This window comes from Helianthus annuus, chromosome 13 (assembly GCF_002127325.2).
Source record: "Helianthus annuus cultivar XRQ/B chromosome 13, HanXRQr2.0-SUNRISE, whole genome shotgun sequence".
Lineage (NCBI taxonomy): Eukaryota > Viridiplantae > Streptophyta > Magnoliopsida > Asterales > Asteraceae > Helianthus > Helianthus annuus.
In genome coordinates, this window is record NC_035445.2 from 31,787,964 (window position 1) to 31,807,544 (window position 19,581).

General features: G+C 38.8%; 2 protein-coding genes across 2 annotated transcripts; both read left to right on the forward strand.

The window, feature by feature from the left end:
* Nucleotides 1-1,188: 1,188 nt before the first annotated feature.
* LOC110900975 lies at nucleotides 1,189-2,259 on the forward strand. Its single transcript, XM_022147830.1, has one exon. The coding sequence runs from the start codon at nucleotides 1,189-1,191 to the stop codon at nucleotides 2,257-2,259; it is 1,071 nt and encodes a 356-aa protein (XP_022003522.1).
* Nucleotides 2,260-2,559: 300 nt separating this feature from the next.
* On the forward strand, nucleotides 2,560-5,250 carry LOC110900974. The gene is made up of 4 exons (XM_022147829.1): nucleotides 2,560-3,013; nucleotides 3,281-3,942; nucleotides 4,039-4,320; nucleotides 4,495-5,250. The coding sequence occupies exons 1-4, from the start codon at nucleotides 2,560-2,562 to the stop codon at nucleotides 5,248-5,250; spliced, it is 2,154 nt and encodes a 717-aa protein (XP_022003521.1).
* Nucleotides 5,251-19,581: the final 14,331 nt, after the last annotated feature.

Sequence of the window (19,581 nt, forward strand, 5' to 3'; positions counted from 1 at the left end):
AGACTACTTAGCCGAGGGTAACGTCACCGCCAAAAGCGGGGCCTACCATAATTTGCATTAATAACTTAATTCATTATCTTTCAATAATCCGACCCTTTAGGATTGTATCCTTGCTGACTCAAACTACTGGGTTGAGGGTAACGTCGCCTTCAAAAGAGGGGCCTACTACAATAACTAAGATAATCTCTTAAACAAGTGCAAAAGTGCGAAAATAATCAAAGGTTATACTAATACACGTGTCGGAACCAAGTGATTCATCTTGTCTATCTGTTTTTATTTTATTTTTATTTTCATCATTTAGTTAGTTTTTATTTTTCTTAGTTTAAAACATTTTTCTAACCTTTTTGATTTGATTAGACGTTGAGGATAAACCGGTATTAAAAGCTCTTGTGTCCTTGGACGACCTCGGTATCTTACCAACACTATACTACGTCCACGATGGGTGCACTTGCCCATATGTGTGCTTAGTGTTAGTAAATATCGTGTTTTATAAATTTAAAACTTGGCTAAAAGTGTAAAAAGGGCTTAAATATATATCTAAAAACATATATACACTAACACGCATCAATCGCCAATGAGGTAACGTTTAGGTTATAAACAAATTGCAAGTGTGTTTATTATGAGTATGATGAAAATAATAAAATAGATATGTGGGGAGGTTAAATGAGAAGTTCAGGAGCTGTAGAGCCTAAACGGAATGGAAAGAAGCGAACAAGAATGCTTAAAAATCAATCTGCAGCGTTTCTGCTAAACGAAAGTCCGTCGCCGACGGGTTACCTCCCGTCGCCGACGCCACACCCCCGTCCGACGCCCTAACTTCCTGTCGATGGGTAAATAAGTCCGACGCCCATTTTAAAAGCCCGTCGCCGATGGGCATCTTAGCCGTCGCCGATGGGCATCTTAGCCGTCGCCGACGGCTTATACAATATCAATCCGCTGATTTTTTTTTTGTTTTTCACGTTTTGTGATGCCGGGCTATCCAAAAACTTATTTCATGACTACGTAGAGTCCATATAAGGCTTAAGAGGTATATGTAATCACAATTAGTGATTACAACAAGAATGAATTCGTAAGAATCAAAAGTGATGAACCGAATGACATGAGATGGATTAAGTAAATGCTGATTAATGAACAATGATATACTGAAAGTTTGTGATTTGTATTAAACGAAAACATGACATTGTGTAGATGGCTGATGCAAGCAACGTTAATGATGATGATGATACTGCTCGTCAAGAAGTATTTTACAATAAAGTCACAGAAGTGGCAGAAGGGGTTATGCAAGCTAATCTTCCACGATTAGCTCAAGAAGTAGAAAGTCGGGTATTTGGAGTTGTGGATGCCATGATGACTAGCAAGATTGAAGAACTGAAAGAACTGATAGAGGGATCTAAAAGCAAAAGCAAAGAACGACGTTGCACGTATAAAGACTTTATGGCGTGCAATCCCGCAACGTATGATGGTAAAATCGACCCGATCACATGCCAAAGATGGATTTCAAATATAGAAGCAGTATTTATTCGAAGCTGTTGTGATAATGAAGATAAGGTGATGTTCGCTACTGGCCAACTCACTCTTCAGGCGAAGGATTGGTGGGATGCACACAGTAAAGAAATAGGGGAGGATAGACTTCAAGTGATGACTTGGCAAGAATTTAAGGAACCCTTTATGAGATACCATTGCCCTCAGTCGGCTATTGATAAGATCCAGGAGGATTTCTTGCGCCTCCGACAGAAAAACGAGTCGATAAATGAAATATCAAATACTTTCATGGATAAGATGAAGTTTTGTGGAGATTTTGTGAAGACTGAAAGGATGAAGATCAATCGCTTTTACGGGGCATTAAAGGCTAAATTTAGGGAGTTCATCACTCCCTCGAAATGCGAGACCCTTGACGAGCTTATCAATCTGGCACGGGATAGGGAAATTGAAATTAAGAGGCAAGAAGAACGTGGTGAAAAGAGATCAAGTGAAAAAGGTGCTAGTTCGAGTCCATCTAAAAAGGGGAAGTATCAAGAGCAAGGAAGGAAAGATAAGTCGAAGGGTGGTATTACTCCTTGCAAGACATGTGGAAAACTTCATACTGGTGAGTGTCTGTTAGGCAAGAAGGGGTGTTACAAATGTGGTAAGGAGGGACATTCGTCTTATCAATGTCCAAATAGCCTGAAGACTTGTTACAATTGTTTTGAAAAGGGGTATATTAAATCAGAATGCCCTAAACTTCAGCAAGAATCGAAAAAGGAAGATAAGAAGCAATAGGGTTCTAGGGCTAAAGGGAGGATGTTCCAAATCACATCGGAGGAAGCTAAGGTTCATCCGAATGTAGTTTCAGGTATCTTTTTATTAAACTCTATGCCGATTTATGTATTATTTGATACCGGAGCAACCATGTAGTTTGTTTCGAACGAAATAGCAAATCATCCCTCGTTTAAGGTTGAATTAATGTGAGTTCCTCTAGAAGTAGAAATAGCCGATAGTAAGAACTACTTGTTACGCAAGATTTGTAGAAATTGCAAATTCACTATAGAGGAGGAAGAACTCGATATCGACCTTATACCCATGGTTTTGGGAGAATTTAAAATGATAGTGGGTATGGATTGGATGGCCAGACACCATGCGGAGATTAATTGTGAAACCAAAACAATACTTATCCAATCTCCAAGTGGAAAGCGATTAAATATACAAGGCGAAAGAAAGGTGGAAGCGAAACTTTGTACCCTCGTTCAAGCCGCTAAGTATACACTTAACGGGGGTAGGGCATACCTAGCTTATGTAGTAGATGCCCGACCAACCCTGCCGAAACTTGAAAACGTTGAGATCGTGAATGAATTTCCGGATGTATTTCCGGAAGAATTGCCGGGACTCCCACCCGAAAGAGAAATAGAGTTTCGCATCGAAGTAAATCCGGGTGCGAAACCCGTTGCGAAGGATCCCTATAGACTTGCTCCCACCGAGATGCGGGAATTAATGACACAATTACAAGATCTTTCAGATAAGGGCTTTATACGCCCAAGTGTGTCACCTTGGGGAGCGCCTGTCCTATTTGTTAAAAAGAAAGACGGGTCGATGCGCATGTGCATCGACTATAGGGAATTGAATAAGCTGACCATAAAGAACCGCTACCCTTTACCTAGAATTGATGACCTTTTTGATCAATTACAAGGGGCGAGTTGGTTCTCCAAGATAGACCTGCATTCGGGGTACCATCAAGTTAGAGTACGAGAAGAAGACATTCCAAAGACCGCATTTAGAACCCGTTATGGGCATTATGAGTTTTTAGTCATGTCCTTCGGGTTAACTAATGCGCCAGCGGCATTTATGGACCTTATGAGCCGGGTATGCCGACCCATGTTGGATAAATCTGTGATCGTATTCATAGATGATATTCTAGTCTACTCGCGAAGCAAGGCCGGACATGCAAGGCACGTGCGTGAAGTACTTGGAATTCTCCGTAAAGAGAAGCTTTACGCAAAATTCTCAAAATGTGCCTTTTGGCTCAGAGAGGTGCAGTTTTTGGGTCACGTGATTAATTCAGAAGGTGTCTTAGTAGATCCGTCAAAGATTGATGCTGTAATGAAATGGGTTTCCCCAAAGAACCCGACCGAGATACGAAGTTTTCTAGGCCTCGCGGGATACTACAGAAGGTTCATACAAGATTTTTCGAAGATAGCCTTGCCTTTAACGAAATTGACGAGGAAGAAAGAGAAGTTTATGTGTGGTAAAGAACAGGAGGAAGCCTTTCGAATATTAAAGGAAAAACTATCTTGTCCCCCGGTCTTGACATTACCGGATGGGACCGAAGATCTGACGATCTATTCAGACGCTTCACACCAAGGTTTGGGCTGCGTCTTGATGCAAAGGGGAAGGGTTATCGCATATGCTTCACGACAACTGAAAGTGCACGAAGTAAATTACCCGACACATGATTTGGAATTAGCAGCGGTAGTGTTTGCATTAAAGATTTGGAGGCATTATCTATATGGGGCGAAATGCATAATTTACTCGGACCACAAAAGCCTTAAATATTTCTTTGAGTAGAAAGACTTGAATATGAGGCAACGGAGATGGTTAGAACTTATTAAAGATTACGATTGTGATATCCTATATCACCCGGGAAAAGCAAATGTGGTGGCCGATGCGTTAAGCCTAAAAGAATATCCACCTCCCATCCAAGTGAAGTCCATGAAGATGATTGTTACGCCACATTTGTTTGATATGATAAGAAATTCCCAAATAAAGGCTCTTGGAGCGGAAGATTTAAAGAAAGAAAGACTAAAAGGTGTGGTCGATAAGCTAGAAGAGAATTCGACCGGACTCAAGGTAAGGTTCGGCCGAATTTGGATACCTCGTTTCTGTGAAGTCAAGGCAGCGCTACTTGAAGAAGCACACAAATCGCGATACTCGGTTCACCCCGGGGCTACCAAGATGTATCAAGACTTGAAAACCAATTACTGGTGGCCGGGTATGAAACGTGATATTGTTAAATATGTCAAGAAATGCTTGACTTGTTCCCAAGTAAAAGCCGAACATCAAAAACCATACGGGGAATTACAACCTTTGGAAATTCCGGTATGGAAATGGGAGGAACTAACAATGGACCTGGTAACCAAGCTTCCTAGAACAAAAGGGGGGCATGATACAATATGGGTAATACTAGATCGACTTACGAAAAGCGCTCACTTTCTACCCATCAAAGAAGCTTATTCTTTCAAAAAGATGGCAGAGATTTATATGAACGAGATCATATCCCGACACGGGGTGCCTGTGTCAATCATCTCGGATAGGGATACTAGATTTACTTCTCGCTATTGGCAAAAGTTTCATGAGAGTTTGGGTACGAAGTTACACATAAGCACTGCATACCACCCTCAAACTGACGGCCAGTCAGAAAGAACCATTCAAACACTTGTCGATATGTTGAGAGCGTGTGTCTTAGACTTTGGGGGAAATTGGGATGACCACTTACCACTAGTGGAGTTTTCTTATAATAATAGTTACCATAGTGGTATTCGAATGGCACCTTACGAACTGCTTTACGGTAGGAAATGTAGGACTCCAGTGTGTTGGGGTGAAGTGGGGCAAAGGGAAATTGCATCAGTTGATTTAATATCATTAACAAATAAAAAGATTGAATTGGTTAGAGCTCGACTGAAAGCGGCCCAGGATCGACAAAAAGCTTATGCAGACAAAAGGAGGCGTCCTATTGAGTTCCAGGTCGGAGATTATGTTCTATTGAATGTGTCACCATGAAAGGGTATAATCCGTTTCCGTAAACGGGGTAAGTTGGGCCCACTATATATAGGGCGATTTAAGATCATAGCTCGAGTTAGGATGGTTGCATATCGATTGGAATTACCGTCCTCACTAGATGGAATTCACAATACCTTTCACGTGTCGCAGTTGAGAAATTGTCTCGCAGACGATACAAAAATTATGCCACTCGATGATATTGAGTTGGATGAAGGATTGAATTATGTCGAGAGGCCAGTAGTCATTAAGGACTCCAAGGTAAAGAATCTCCGCAACAAGTCCGTTAGACAAGTATTGGTGCAATGGCAGCACAGAAAGGGTTCGGAACTTACATGGGAAGCAGAAGACGAAATGAGAAAGCACTATCCGTTTCTCTTTGGTATGACATTAATTGATTTGTTATGTGTTTAGGGGGTGGACTTGTAACACCCCAAAAATGTTTATTTCACTTAGGATAAAATGTAGAAGTAAATGGGATAGTATTTAAAAGTTATAAGTAAATGAAATCTAGGGACTAAAGTTGTAAATACCCAAAAAGCTAGGTTACTAAATAACAAAAGACAAAAACCCACACACAATTCGTGTGTGTGGGTGTTCTGGTCGAGCAAACAAGGGGGGAGCAAGGGGATGAACCCTAGTTCACCAAATTAACAAGAATTAAGTGAAATCTTGAGAAAATTGAAGGTGTAAACAACGAATTCTAGGCTCCTACATCTGTTCTTCGAATTGGTAAGTTATGAAATTTATGAAATTCGGTTAAGATTATGACGTAAGATTAGAATTATGTCCGATTTCTAGCAATTTTATTGTTAATAGCCAAGACCCAAGTTGATGAGAAGTTACTAGGGTTAGAATGATCAAGTTTTGGTATGTGTGTGTGTGTTGTTGAAGAATAACCTTGTTTATGATATGAAATCACTAGAAAATATGATATGGAGTAAAGCTTAATTGATTGTTGTTGAATGATTGAAGTAATTAGCTTAGAAATATATGTTAGTTAGATGAGTAAATGTCCCGAAAATGCGAAACCCGCCATGTGTTTGATGAAATGCTTGAATGAACAACTATGTGTAATTTAGAAAATAAAAGAGAGAAATTTCGGGTATTGAACGAATGAATGTATGTGTTGATATAGGCATAAAGGAAGAAGGTTCAAGCTCTAAGAAGTCGGAAGGCCCTCAGGATCGAGGTATGTTTCGTTGCATACAAAAACCTTATTTATAATATTGTTATAACATGATAATTAATTATTGTCAAAATGTTATGGTGATTAGTAAGTAACTAGCAAATCCCTTGCGGATTTGGTTGTTATGAGAGTTATAATAAGCTATGCAAGTGGACCGGTTCTAGTGAACAAGGCGATCAAGAATAAGCTTCCATCCGTTTTGAACGGGTGGTTTTGAATGCTATGATAAATGCTAGAAGCTTAATCCGTTATACGGATAGAAAGAAGAATTTATGTTGAAAGCAAATAACCCGATTAAACGGGTTGGATATGTATGCTTAACTCTCATTGAGAGTGTTAATGCCAAACCCAAGTACTTGGGTAGTCGAATGCGTAAGAAAGATGAAAGCTCATATACGGATGGAACTAAAACGAAGGAGTTATAATTTAACAAGTATGATGACTAACTTTTAAAACCTTGTTGTTGAATGTAGGTAAATCCTCACTTTAGGCGATCTGGAGATTGGAGCGAGCACATGTCCATGTCTTGTTATATCGAACGCTTCCGCTAGCTTATTCGCATCTTTTGGTCCATGACTTGTTATTTTGTCTAACTTAGTTAGTAGTCGTACATGTGTAAATCTTGTTGTCTTTGTTTTAGTAGTTTTTATATCAAACGGTTCGTAGAATGTTACTTAGTGAATAAAGTTTAAAACAGGGGGCATGTTCGTGTTTCGAACGGGCCATGCCCAATTTTTGTAAAATTTTTGTTCTGTACAAAGTTGGTATTTTTTATGTCTATTAAATTACATTAGTAGGTAATTTTATAAAGTCGGAAAAGCGGACCTTACAACTGTCAAGGGCTTTCCTAGTTTTGTTCTAGTCATCGCAAGCAAAGGCTCAAATGCTAAGGACATAAAACTCTTATCGGCACCCGAATCAAATAGAACAGAAGCAGGATGGTTGTTAACAAGGAACATACCGTTCACCACTTCGTTATCTGCACGCGCCTCGTTGGCATTCAAATTAAAAGCTCTACCATGAGCCGGTGCCTGATTTGTGTTTGCCAACCTCGGGCAGTTGTTCCTGTAGTGGGTCAGATCCCCACAGTTGAAACATGAACCAGGCAGTTGTTCGTGCAGGATTCTGGGCAGGGTTCTGTGCAACTTGGTTCTGAGCTGCCTGATTCTGATTAGGAGCAAAACGGCAAGTATTCGCAAGATGACCAGATTTACCACAATTAATGCAGATACGACATTGCAACTGTGGCTGGTGATGGCTGTTACATCTGTTGCACAGAGGTGCATTACCAGCATACTGCCTCTTGGTAGCAGGTTGTGCAGCCTGATTCTGTGCTGGCTGATTAGGAGCAGCCTGGTTAGTCTGAGCAGTAACAACATAGTTCTTGGAAGCCTTACGCTTCCTCGATTTCTTAGAAGCTCAGCAGCCTTCTTGCCCTTACTCTCCTTGGTGCTATCAGACTGCTTCTGCTTCTTGTCACCTTTTTTGTGGAGTTTACCCTTTTTGATTTGGGATTCAGTAAGGGTAGCAGCTAGCTCAATGGCCTGACGAACGGTAGTAGGGTGACTGCCAGTGACAATATCCTGAACAGGATCTGGCAAACCGTCTATGTACCTCTCGATTGCCTTATCCAAAGGCGTGACCATTGTAGGACAGAGCAAGCTTAACTCCTCATATCTGTCTGTGTAAGCCCGGTGTTCACCACTGACTTGCTTCAGATCATTGAACTCATCTTCGAGTGCCCTCTGCTCATGACGAGGACAAAATTCTCTCATCATGAGAGCCCTGAGTTCCTCCCATGTCTGACCCAAAGCAACATCAGCACCTCTATCTCTCATTACCCCATTCCACCAGGTAAGAGCCCTCTTTTGGAATACACTAGAGGTAAACTCGACCTTACGATTGTTCAGACACTGAACATGGCGAAATGTGCTCTCAAGACTCCCAAACCACTGGAGAAGCCCTGTTGCCCCTTCAGTACCACTAAACTTGAGCGGTTTAGCCGAGTTAAACTGTTTAAAGTTGCACGGAGCAGGTGCATTAACATTGTTATTGGTGGCTTGGTTTATTTGAGTTATGAGACCAGGTAGCATAGCAGCCATCTGCTGTGCTATAATAGCTGCCAGTTCGGCATCAGGTTGAGGAACGTTACGTCGAGGAGGCATTTTAAAAGAGGAAACATGAGAGAAAACGAGTGAGATGATGTGATGAAAATGAGATGACAAAAATATCAACAAAAGAAAGGATGGTGGTTGTTTGTTTGTTACCACAAAGCAAACAAACAACACACGGTGACAAATCAAAGTAAATGGGTCATAATAATGTATCGCGAAGACATGCTCGCCTATAAATGAACACTCACCCCAAGAGTTCCCAGGTAAGAGTGACTGGTCCGATACTGCGGATTTGTAAAAACACTCTAGCCTTAGACAGAAAACTCAGGGTACAGGCATTCACTCTTCCAGTTTGCACGTGTTCACATTATTTAGACCCAAACTTTGACGAGATTTTGAAAACTTAGAAGGCATTAAGCCAAAAATGAATCAAACTGGAAGGGTTCAAAACCATATAGTCAATCATCCAAGGATAGATGATTAATTTTCGAAATGGTTTTGTTATTGTGTTCTCGTTATGGTTATCACCTAAGGATAGGTGACGTGTATTGTTTTAAGATCTAAACACAAATAAACTTGTGTTAGGGTCCTAGAAAGTTATAGCCTAGGTCAAAGCATTGCTAATAACCTAATTCCCTATAACCATTGGCTCTGATACCAACTCTTCTGTCACACCCGGCCGCGTAAAACAACAAACCACAACGGAAACGCCGGGGAGTGATGCGACAAAATTATTGTTTCAACAACCATGGCAATAAAAGTTTTGTATTATTAAGATTAATGTTACATTTTCTTTAAGTTCAAACTAAAATAACATAATAACTGTCTTTTAAGTCACTAAGGCCTGAGTCCGCCTAAGTGAAGCACACACATCATGCATCAGCACCTGAAAACACATGTAAAAGTAGGTACGTCAGCATAAAAATGCCTGTAAGATACATAGGTTTTGTTTATGCAGATTCATGACTTGTATTTGAAAGAAGTGTTTAATAAAATGTAGTCATGAACCTTGTAAAAAAATGTTTTCCCTTGTAAAACCATGTGAAAATCGATATGGAAATCAAATGATAATGAAAGGAAGATGCATGGTTAAATGAATAACCAAGAAGAAGTGAATTTGTATAAAAATGTATGCTTTGTAAAACAGTGTCATGTTCTTGTAAAAATGTTTCATGTCTTGTCCAAGTGATTTAGATAACGCAACAATGTATGATACGATAAAAGCACTTATATATAGGAAGTACCAGCGGCGTATCCACCATGCTTTTATCATATAACACATAGCCCCGTTACATAAGTCACTTATCAATAACCAACCAAAATGTCATGTTAAATGTCAAAATGTTTATGTATAAACCATGTATAATGTCATGTGTATAACTGTATCATGTATAACTAATGAAATGCATAGTAAGTAGGAAATCATCTACTTAAACTATGTGATGCTGTCAATGTGAAACAAATGTCATGTATGGTGAATAACTAGAAGCTACTCAACCCCATAGAAAATGTACAAAACAATGTTTTTGAATAAACCTAAGATAAATCAAATGTTATGTTTTGCAGAAAAACAATGCTTTATGATTACAAACATTTATGCAGTAATGTTAATCGCATACATTCAAGCCTTGCGACTGTGGCGACAAACCTTTAAACAAATTAAAGTTCATCTAAAGTTATGTAGTCGGATTCTGTCATTTCCAACTTCCAAACAAACCTAGGAAGTCGGAAACGGGAGTTGTCAATTCCTATGGTACCATTACATAAGTCCGAGCGGCGTGATCAATGTTAATGAATGTATTATTGTCCCGATTTAACATACCAAATGTCATAACCAATCTAAGCATACTATAAAAACCATGTACTAGGAATGCTAAATAAACATGCCTAGTAGAAATGTCATGTAAAACAATGTGTACATATGCTAAATAAACATATGCAGCAAATGTGTAATAAATCAATGCGCTAGCATGCTTGACATACATAGCAAAACACAATTGAAAGCATGTACTATAAGTGTACTAGGTGAAACTATCATGTTTATGTCATAAAAGCATGAAATGCACGAAAGTAACACGTATGTACATGTGTATCACCCCAAAGTATTTGAAAACGGTAAAAGAGGGGAACTATGTACTCACTTGGGGTTGCTAGTTAGTCTTGAGAATAAGACCAATTTAAGCTCCAAGTATCACAGAATCAACCGGTACCTAGTAGGTAACTATGTTAATAAACGGCTCCTAAATCGGGAGATAGGATAGAATGAGGTTCTATAAATCAAATGAGTAATTGAACTCATATGGTATGATTTAATAGACCCTACATTCTGATTGGAAAGTCTACCTAAGTGCTTTTGACCCGTTTCGACACATTATGGTAACATAAGCTACTATAAGGCGTCGTTAGCGTAAAACTATGTTCGGATGGTTAACTATGTGCTATGCCAAGTCTTACATGCCCAATTATCCCTAAACATGTTACTAAGTCAGATTATAAGTCAAAAATATGTTCACATAGTCAAAATACGGATTTATGCTTCAAAAGGGCATTTTGGTCATTTCCTATAGGCATACAAGCTAACAAGCATATAACTAACCAATCCTATGTGATCATAAGGTATAACCTCAGAGGTTATTCCCTATGCAACTAAGATCACTAACTAAGCTTGGTCGGATCCTAAAGATCGACCAAACGGGTCGGGTTCGGAAGTGTAAGCGGTTGTTTAGACCGCTTAACTTACGACCCTAAACAAGCACTTAACTAATAGTGTCGGGTTAAACATGTCAAAACATGTTTAACCTACTGATTTCGTATCAAAACAAAGTGTTTTGATACCCTAAAGTAGTTCCGTTGCAAAATGCGTGCTAAAACGCATTTTGACCGAAACTTTCACTCGACATTACATCTAGTTAACGTGGTAATCAGCGGCTATAATCACAAAGGATTATAACTATCGTGATTACAATCACGTTTCAAAGTTCAATTGAACTTTGACTTGACCAATCGATGGTCAAAACCGAAAGTCAAACTGTTGGCCAAACTGTTTGACTTTCTGCACTAACATAAAGCAAAGCAATAAAAGAAATGAAAGAAGCTCACTAAGGGTCCTTGCTATCTTTTCAACAAAGAAGACAAAGTCCCAATCAGCTTACGAGAGCTCCAAAGCAGGTTGTAGAGAAGAGAAATGAGAAATGAGCAAGGAAATGAGGAAGTGAGCATGGCTATTTATAGTTGTATTGAGTTAACAAGATCATCACAAGTGTTTGTGTAGCCTCCAAGGATTAAATCATGGCCACACACTTGTTACAAGCAGGTTAGAAGCCTTGGGGAAGAGATAAACTTGCTCAACATTCCAAAAAAATGCATAAACAGCCCCTGAAGTTGCAACAGATTGCTAAAAACAAGTTTCTGGTCGCTGGCATGTTTACACGGCCCGCGTAAGGATAGGCATGGGCCTTACACGGCCCGCCTGGTTCCCCAGTTTCAGCAAAGTTTCAAAAATGGCAGTTTAGGTCCCTGCATGCATTCGAGTCCATTTCAGGCCTTTTTGACCCCCGTTAAGCCATTTTCAAGGCTCTACAAGGTCAAAAAAGTTTAGAGGACTCAAAATATGCTCAGAGAAGTCTCAGATGTCGGCTCGTTTGGTCGTACGGTCGCGTTGTTCGTTAAATTACGACGAAACTCAAACGGACACGAAAACGAACCAAATTAAGCGACGAATGGAATTTTTGCATGTCGATCACTAAAATAAAAATATTTTAGTGTGTACAAAAATTTTAGATGATCAGATGTGGCCAGAACGTAAGATATGCGCGAAAATGCAAACTTACGCCGTTTTTGACACTTTTAGCCCCTGTAAGATCATATAAGCATGTTTTCGCACACCGAACCTATCAAAGCTTATTTCTAAGCCATGTTTAGGTTATTTATGGTATGTTTAACTTATGATCAAGTTCTGGACTGTACGTTGCCTTACGAAACGGCAGACTTTTGCAAGTTGACGCAAATAGTCCCTGAGAGCGAATAAACTTGTTTTTGCCATACCAAAGCCTTCAAAACTTATTTCTAAGTTATGTAAAGGTTATTTAAGATATGTTAAGCTTATGATGATGTCCTGGAGTATTTGTCGCATTAAACTGATCGTGTTTAAGCATCAGTTTGCGTATAACTCTCCAAAAAGCGATATAGAGTTCAAAATCGATCAAAAATCAACATGGGCACAAAACCAAACATAAATGACAAACATTGGGATCAAAACACATTGTTTTATTATTATTGTATTGTTCAGAGTCTGTAAAATGATATCACAAGCACAGATGTCACATTTTGGGTGTAACATGTATAACCTATCAAAATACACAATTCACACAATCAAACATATTAAATCACTCAATCCACCAAACATGCTATTTGTTATGCTTAGGTTGTTCATGCTAGAAAACTTTCATGCACTCTATTTGTCATTAACTTAGCTAGCCCACGTTAACAATTATAGCGATATAGGAGTAGCACACCGCCCTTCGGGGCATTGTTAAGTTACTCATACTTTACGGTCTCGATCACTTCGGTGTCGAGGGATACACATTATACTTTATGGTCTCGTTTACTTTGGTAACGAGGGAGGCACATTATTCTAATGGACACTCGGGTTTGGCCTATAGTATGCATGCTAGCTTCAACTTAGTATATAAATTGCCATGTTGGATTTGAGATAATCTTTATTACTTATGCTATGTACTCAAACTTGTATACTCGCCAACTTTGTGTTGATTTGTTGATTTTATTTTAATAGATGTTGCAGGAAAACGTATGTTGACGCTTGATGAAATCTAAATAGGATAGATTTAGAAACACACTTAAATTCTTTATGTGTACTTCCAATGTTGTATTTGTTTAAGTTGCAATTGTTGTACTTTTACATTTCAAGACAATGTAATCCTCTTTTAGTATGAAATAAAACATGATTAATTTAAATATTGTCACATTAGCATGTTATGAAGTCTCGAGTAATCTCATTTTCGTCTTACTCCGATGTTTTCGTCTTACTCCGATGTTTCCGCTATTGGTTGGGGTGTGACAAATTGTACTTTACTCAAAAAAGTAAGACGATGCTTGATACTTGTAACATTTGTGCTCTTGTAAACACTATACGATGTAGAACAATTTCAAATATCAATGGAACAATGTGTTCTGATCCCAATATTTGTTTATTTGTGTTTGACGATTTCACGTTTCAATTCTAGTTCGATTTCAAGCTCTTAATCACTTTCTGGAAAGTTATACGCAAACCGTTAAGTAAAACTTATTCAGTTTAACGCGACATACACTCCAGAACAGTGACATAAGCTTAACATACCTTAAATAACCTTTACATAACTTAGAAATAAGTTTTGAAGGGTTTGGTATGGCAAAAACAAGTTCATAAGCTAAACATATCCTAAATACCCTTAACATAGCTTAGAAATAAGTTTTGAGGGGTTCGGTATGCGAAAATACGCTTATTTGATCACAGGGACTAAAAGCGTCAAAACTATGAAAGTATGCAAATGCGTGCATATCTTGGGTTCTGAGCGTATCCGGACATCCAAAAATTTTTTTAATCACTAAAATATTGTATTTTAGTGATGGGAATGCAAAAATAACATTCGTCGCATAATTTGGATCGTTTTCGTGTTCGTTCGAGTTTCGTTGTAATTAACCGAAAAACGCGATCGTACGACCAAACGAACCGACATCCGTGATATTTCCAAGCATATTTCAAGTCCCCTATGCTTTAACGTCGTTATAAAGCCTTGAAATTGGGTTAACAGGGGTTAAACGCGTCGAAAAACAAGTTTTGGAGCTCTAGGGACCTGTTTTAACAAGTTTGAAAAGTCTAGCCAGCAGACTGGCTGGCGGGCCGCGAGCCCTGAAGCCATCTGGGTCACGGGTTGCGACTAATGGAGCTGGGCAGAAACTATTTTTCTTCAAAATAGCCTGCGCACTTGATTTTTAATCCTTGTTTCTGATTATTGTGGGCTATTTGTGTGTTCAACAAGTCCCCTAATCAGGTCCTACCAAGTGTATGGTGTAGATTATTCCTTGATCACCACACAAAACACTTAGCAAGATCACATTCATCCTAGATTACTATAAATACCCATGATCATCTTCATTCCAATTTGCTCATTTCCATTCTCTTCTCTCTACAAACTCTAAGCAGAGGCTACCACATTGTTGGAGGCCTCTTACCTGAGTTTTTCTAGTCATTTTTCCAGCCTAGAGCACTTGTAAGTGTTCTTCCTTGGCTTGTTTATTTATTTAATGCTAAAAGTCAAACAATGTTTGACTTTCAGCTTTGACCATGATTTGGTCAAGTCAAAGTTCAATTGAACTTTGCAACGTGAGCATAATCACGATGGTTATAGTCCCTTGCGATTATACCTACTGATTAGCACGTTGACTAGTCGAAGTGACGAGTTAAAGTTTCGGTCAAAATGCACGATTATGTGCATTTTGCGATGAAACTATTTTCGGGAATCAAAACACTTTGTTTTGATATCAAATCAGTTTTCTAACTTAGTTAAACATGTTTAACTTGTCACTTTTAGTTTAGTGCTTGTTTAGGGTCGTAAGTCAAGCGGTCTCGACAACCGCTTAGACTTTCGAACCCGACCCATTTGGTCGATCATTAGGATCCGACCAAACATATTTTGTGACCGTAGTTATATAGGGAATAACCTTCCGAGGTTATACCTTATGGTCACTTCGTTTGATTAGTTGTACGATAGGTAGTTTATATGCCTTAGGAAAATGTCCAAAATGCCCTTTTTGTGCATAATTTCAATTTAAGCATATGTAACCAAAATTTTGACACTTAAACTGATTATGCAACATTATTAAACATGTTTAGGCATATAAGACTTATCATAGGGCAAGTTAGACCATCCGAACGCGCATTTGCGCAAATGACGTGTTAAAGTAGCGTAAACTAACTTAACGGGTCATAACGGGTCAAATGCACTTAGGATAGGTTTCAAATCAGAATGTAGCCTATGTTAAACCATATCATATGAGTTCCAACACTCATTTGGTTTTCAAGACCTCATTCTACCCGATCTCCCAATTTAGGTCCCGAATTATTAACATAGTGATCCGATACTAGGTGCCACTTGATTCCTTGATTTCCCGAGCTTTGTTAGGTCACTTAATCGAGGATACCTTGCAATCTCAAGTGAGTACACATACTCCCCTCTTTTACTGCTTTCATTTGTTTTGGGGTGATTCATATGTGCTAAACGATTTTGAGATTTCAAAAACAAATACTATGATTTATATTAAACACAACGATTTCAATAATGTGGACGAACTTGTTGGTGCGCTAATACATAACACGAATGACATTCATTAGCTTTGGCCGAGCCGACCAGTAGTATGTTATGGTACCATAGGATCTGACAAATCCCGTTATCGAACTATCATCATGGATTTGGGGGTAATGTGGGTAACGACAGAATCTGTTATTTTAACAAACCCTTTGGTGGTTTTTTAGTCGATTTAAAGATACCCTTTGGTGGTATAGACGAGTCACATAGATTTGAATGTATTCAAATAGAATGACCAAAAGTTAGTTTTCACCATTAAAACAAGGACGATTCAACGATGGTTTATGACACGAACGATTGAACAATAGTTTATAACACGAACGAATTAAACGATTTGAACGATTGAAAACACGAACGATTGATAACACGTACAATTAAACGATTGGTTTATGGTAAGTGATTAGATAACTGGACGGGTATAATGTGATAAAAGCATGGTAGATACGCCACTAGTACTTCTTATATATAAGTGCTTTTATCATATTACATTCTGTGGCGTTATTTAGTTCACTTGGACGAATGATTTCAAACGATGTCACGCAACGATGTTTACTAAATGATATAAACCATACAAGTTTTCTTACGAGATGATTTTCAATTGGTTTACAAAAGAAAATGTTTTAGTCAAGATTCATGGCAACGAGGTTTTTCTTAAACATATAACCAACTTGTTTTAGTTGGTTAATTATATTGCAACACCAAACACTTTTCGATACAAGGTTTTCAATTATCGACTCTAGTAGTCGTACGAGGTATTGCAATATGTATACAAGCCATGAATTTGACACACTCACAAAACCTATGTACTCACCGGCATTTTTATGCTGACTTTATTTTCACATATGTCTCAGATGTAGTTATTTGATGATCATGAAGCAAAACATAGGATTGGACGAGGGCCTTAGTGACATAAAATATGCAAGACAATATGTTTAAACTCGTTTATTTTACTTCAAGACAATGTTAAACAATTATTAATTCAATAAAACATAACTTCAATATCCATGTGTTGTGAAACAATGATTCTGTTACTCCACTCCCCGACGTTTCCGCCGCGGTTTTGTTGTTTTAACGCGGTCGGGGTGTGACAATACTCATGTTAGTAGAAAGTTTTTCCCACCAACGAGTTGTAGGTTTTCTAGAAATTTGCATAGGTCTGGATATTACTATGAAAAACATGAAGACGACTTTCACATTGACATATTTCGATGGTACTTATTGAAAATTTAAGTGGATAATTCCAAGAGTAATACAATAACAAATATGCATGTCTGTTATGAAAACTTAACCAACATTAGACCATGGTCCTATCGACGTTTTAGTTGATGGTTATAATCATCGATAGTTAGACATTTATACCAATACAAAATTATCAACCAAAAATGTAATAACCCTCGGTAAAACCAACACCCTCATAATAGTTCTGACACCCTAATATATCTTAAAATGTCTCAATATGACTTTATATGCACCCCGTATGTGAAAACCAAGCCCGAAATACATTATAGTTTATAAAAATAAAATAAAAATCTGAATTTAGAGCTGAGGCGGGCCGCGTAAGATCCCACCTCAAGCTCACGCGGGCAGTATGAGAGCGTTAACCGGACTCCGCTGAATTCTTTAGTTCAAGCGGGCCGCGTAAGCTTAAGCTTACATTAACGCGGGCCGCGCGGACTCATAAAACGTGGATACATCCGGAGCTGACACGTGTCGACATCGTGTCAAGCCTAGTGGTGATCCGGACGAGCTATAGGTTGACCGCATGTTGACGCGGGCCGCGTAAGGCTTAGCCTTACCTTACGCGGGCCGCCTGGAAGTCTGATTTCACAACTATAAATAGAACGCATCGGATTTCATTTTCGTTCGCTCAAATTTCAATTCTCAATCTCAAAATTCTGTAGGAAGTTATTATACGCGGGCATTATACCCCCTAAATAGTGAGGTTCTGCTACGATGTAAGTATTATAACCCCTGGAGACGTATTAGATACGCTGCCCGATTGATCTAGGGTTCTGTAACGGCTGTCGTGGTTCTGCCCGACGTAGTCGTTGGAATGCCGTCTCGGGGAGGGTTTACTAATGTTAAAATGGGTTATTATACTAACACACGTGCATTTGTGTAAATTATAGATTATTCCCAGGAAATCATTACTGAGAACCCTAAGACAGCAATGTGAGTAATCCTCTTTTTGTTAAATGTTTTTACAAAACCTTAAATACCTTTCCATGCGAATAACAGTTATTGAGTATTTGTAAGAATACAATTATCGTGGGTATGTTGGGGTTTTGTATACAAAATTTGTTACCACCTGGTCAAGGAGTAACATTTCCACAAGTCAGGTCTGTCAGTACCGACGGGTGATAATTGATATAACTTGGAAACAAATGTAATTGCGGGATCGCCCTCAATACTGTTCACTGTGACTCTTTATTTAAACTTGATTAAACTGGGATTCACTCACCAGTATTTCCCACTGACAAATTGTTTTTAAAACGCGTTTTAGGTAACAAAATGTGAAAGCCAAATAGAAGCCAGCTGGACAGCACTGAAGGCTTGGAAAAGTGGCAATAAAGTTACCTAAGAATAAAATAGATGCTTTTATTAAATAAAATAGGATTGATTCCTATGAAATGTGTGTACTGAAAACTTGGGTTTTACCCATGTGTTTAATATTATAAAACGTGGTGGTTTATGTTGGTGCAGTCATCGGTCGGCTTCGTCTTAGTGTCAAGTCTCGGTCACGGTGCAGATCTGATCGGGCATGACATCACGAGTGACATCACCTAGGTGACATCACAAGTGATGTCATGATAATAAAAACCTATGATGGCCGTTTACATGATCATGCACAAAAGAAAAAGTGAAGTGGCTATTGTTTGATTGGACCACTAGGTGGTCCTATGAGAATCCACCAAACAAAGGCCCAATTAAATCAAAGAGATCATGTGAAGACAAAAAAATGGAAGGCAACATAGGGATCGCGTATATGACAGTATGACGGCTCGTTTTTTCTACAAATGTTGGAATCGCTTATTTGAACATGTGGAATCGCCTTTTCGGCATCTGTTGGAACCGCCTTTATGGACTGTCATATGAGCGGTTCCCAACTAGTATATATAGGTACTTTGTCATTTCATTTGTAACGAAGTTCGAAACTGATACCAAGGTGCTGCCGGTATTTCCTCTTACTGTAAACGCTGTAATATTAATATACAAGAGGATTAAAGTGTGATACAAGCTGTGTATACGTCCGTTTCTTTGTTTCCGCCGCTGAAACGGATTTGAGCTCTTCCGAACGACTCATTTAGGTCGAAGTCCGATCCTACAATTGGTATCAGAGCCAAGGAGGAGGAGATCTCACATATACAGCTCGTGTCCATCACTTTTTCTGCTTCTACACCTTTCTTTTTCGAAAAACGCAACTTTTTACGGTCAAAATCGCTTCAAATTTACATATTGTGTGCGTAATCATGAATTAACAAAACCTGGAAATTTTCAGACCTTAATTCGGCTTAAATTTGGTTAAAATTGAATTTTTGCTTAAAAAGCGGTTCGTGTTTGCTGACGTCACTTCTGGAACCGCTCGAAAATTCTGTCTGACTCGCTCATTAGACCTTACCTGGATCGCTCATAGGAACACTTTATGAACCGCTTTTAAGACCTCAGG

Excerpts from the sequence above, each read along its gene's own strand:
- LOC110900975 (XM_022147830.1), top strand. The coding sequence starts at position 1,189 with ATGGCTGATGCAAGCAACGTTAATGATGATGATGATACTGCTCGTCAA.
- LOC110900974 (XM_022147829.1), top strand. The coding sequence starts at position 2,560 with ATGGTTTTGGGAGAATTTAAAATGATAGTGGGTATGGATTGGATGGCC. Across the intron at positions 3,014-3,280 it reads TAAGGGCTTTATACGCCCAA|TCATGTCCTTCGGGTTAACT; the intron begins GTGTGTCACCTT and ends ATGAGTTTTTAG. Across the intron at positions 4,321-4,494 it reads AGAATTCGACCGGACTCAAG|AAATGCTTGACTTGTTCCCA; the intron begins GTAAGGTTCGGC and ends AAATATGTCAAG.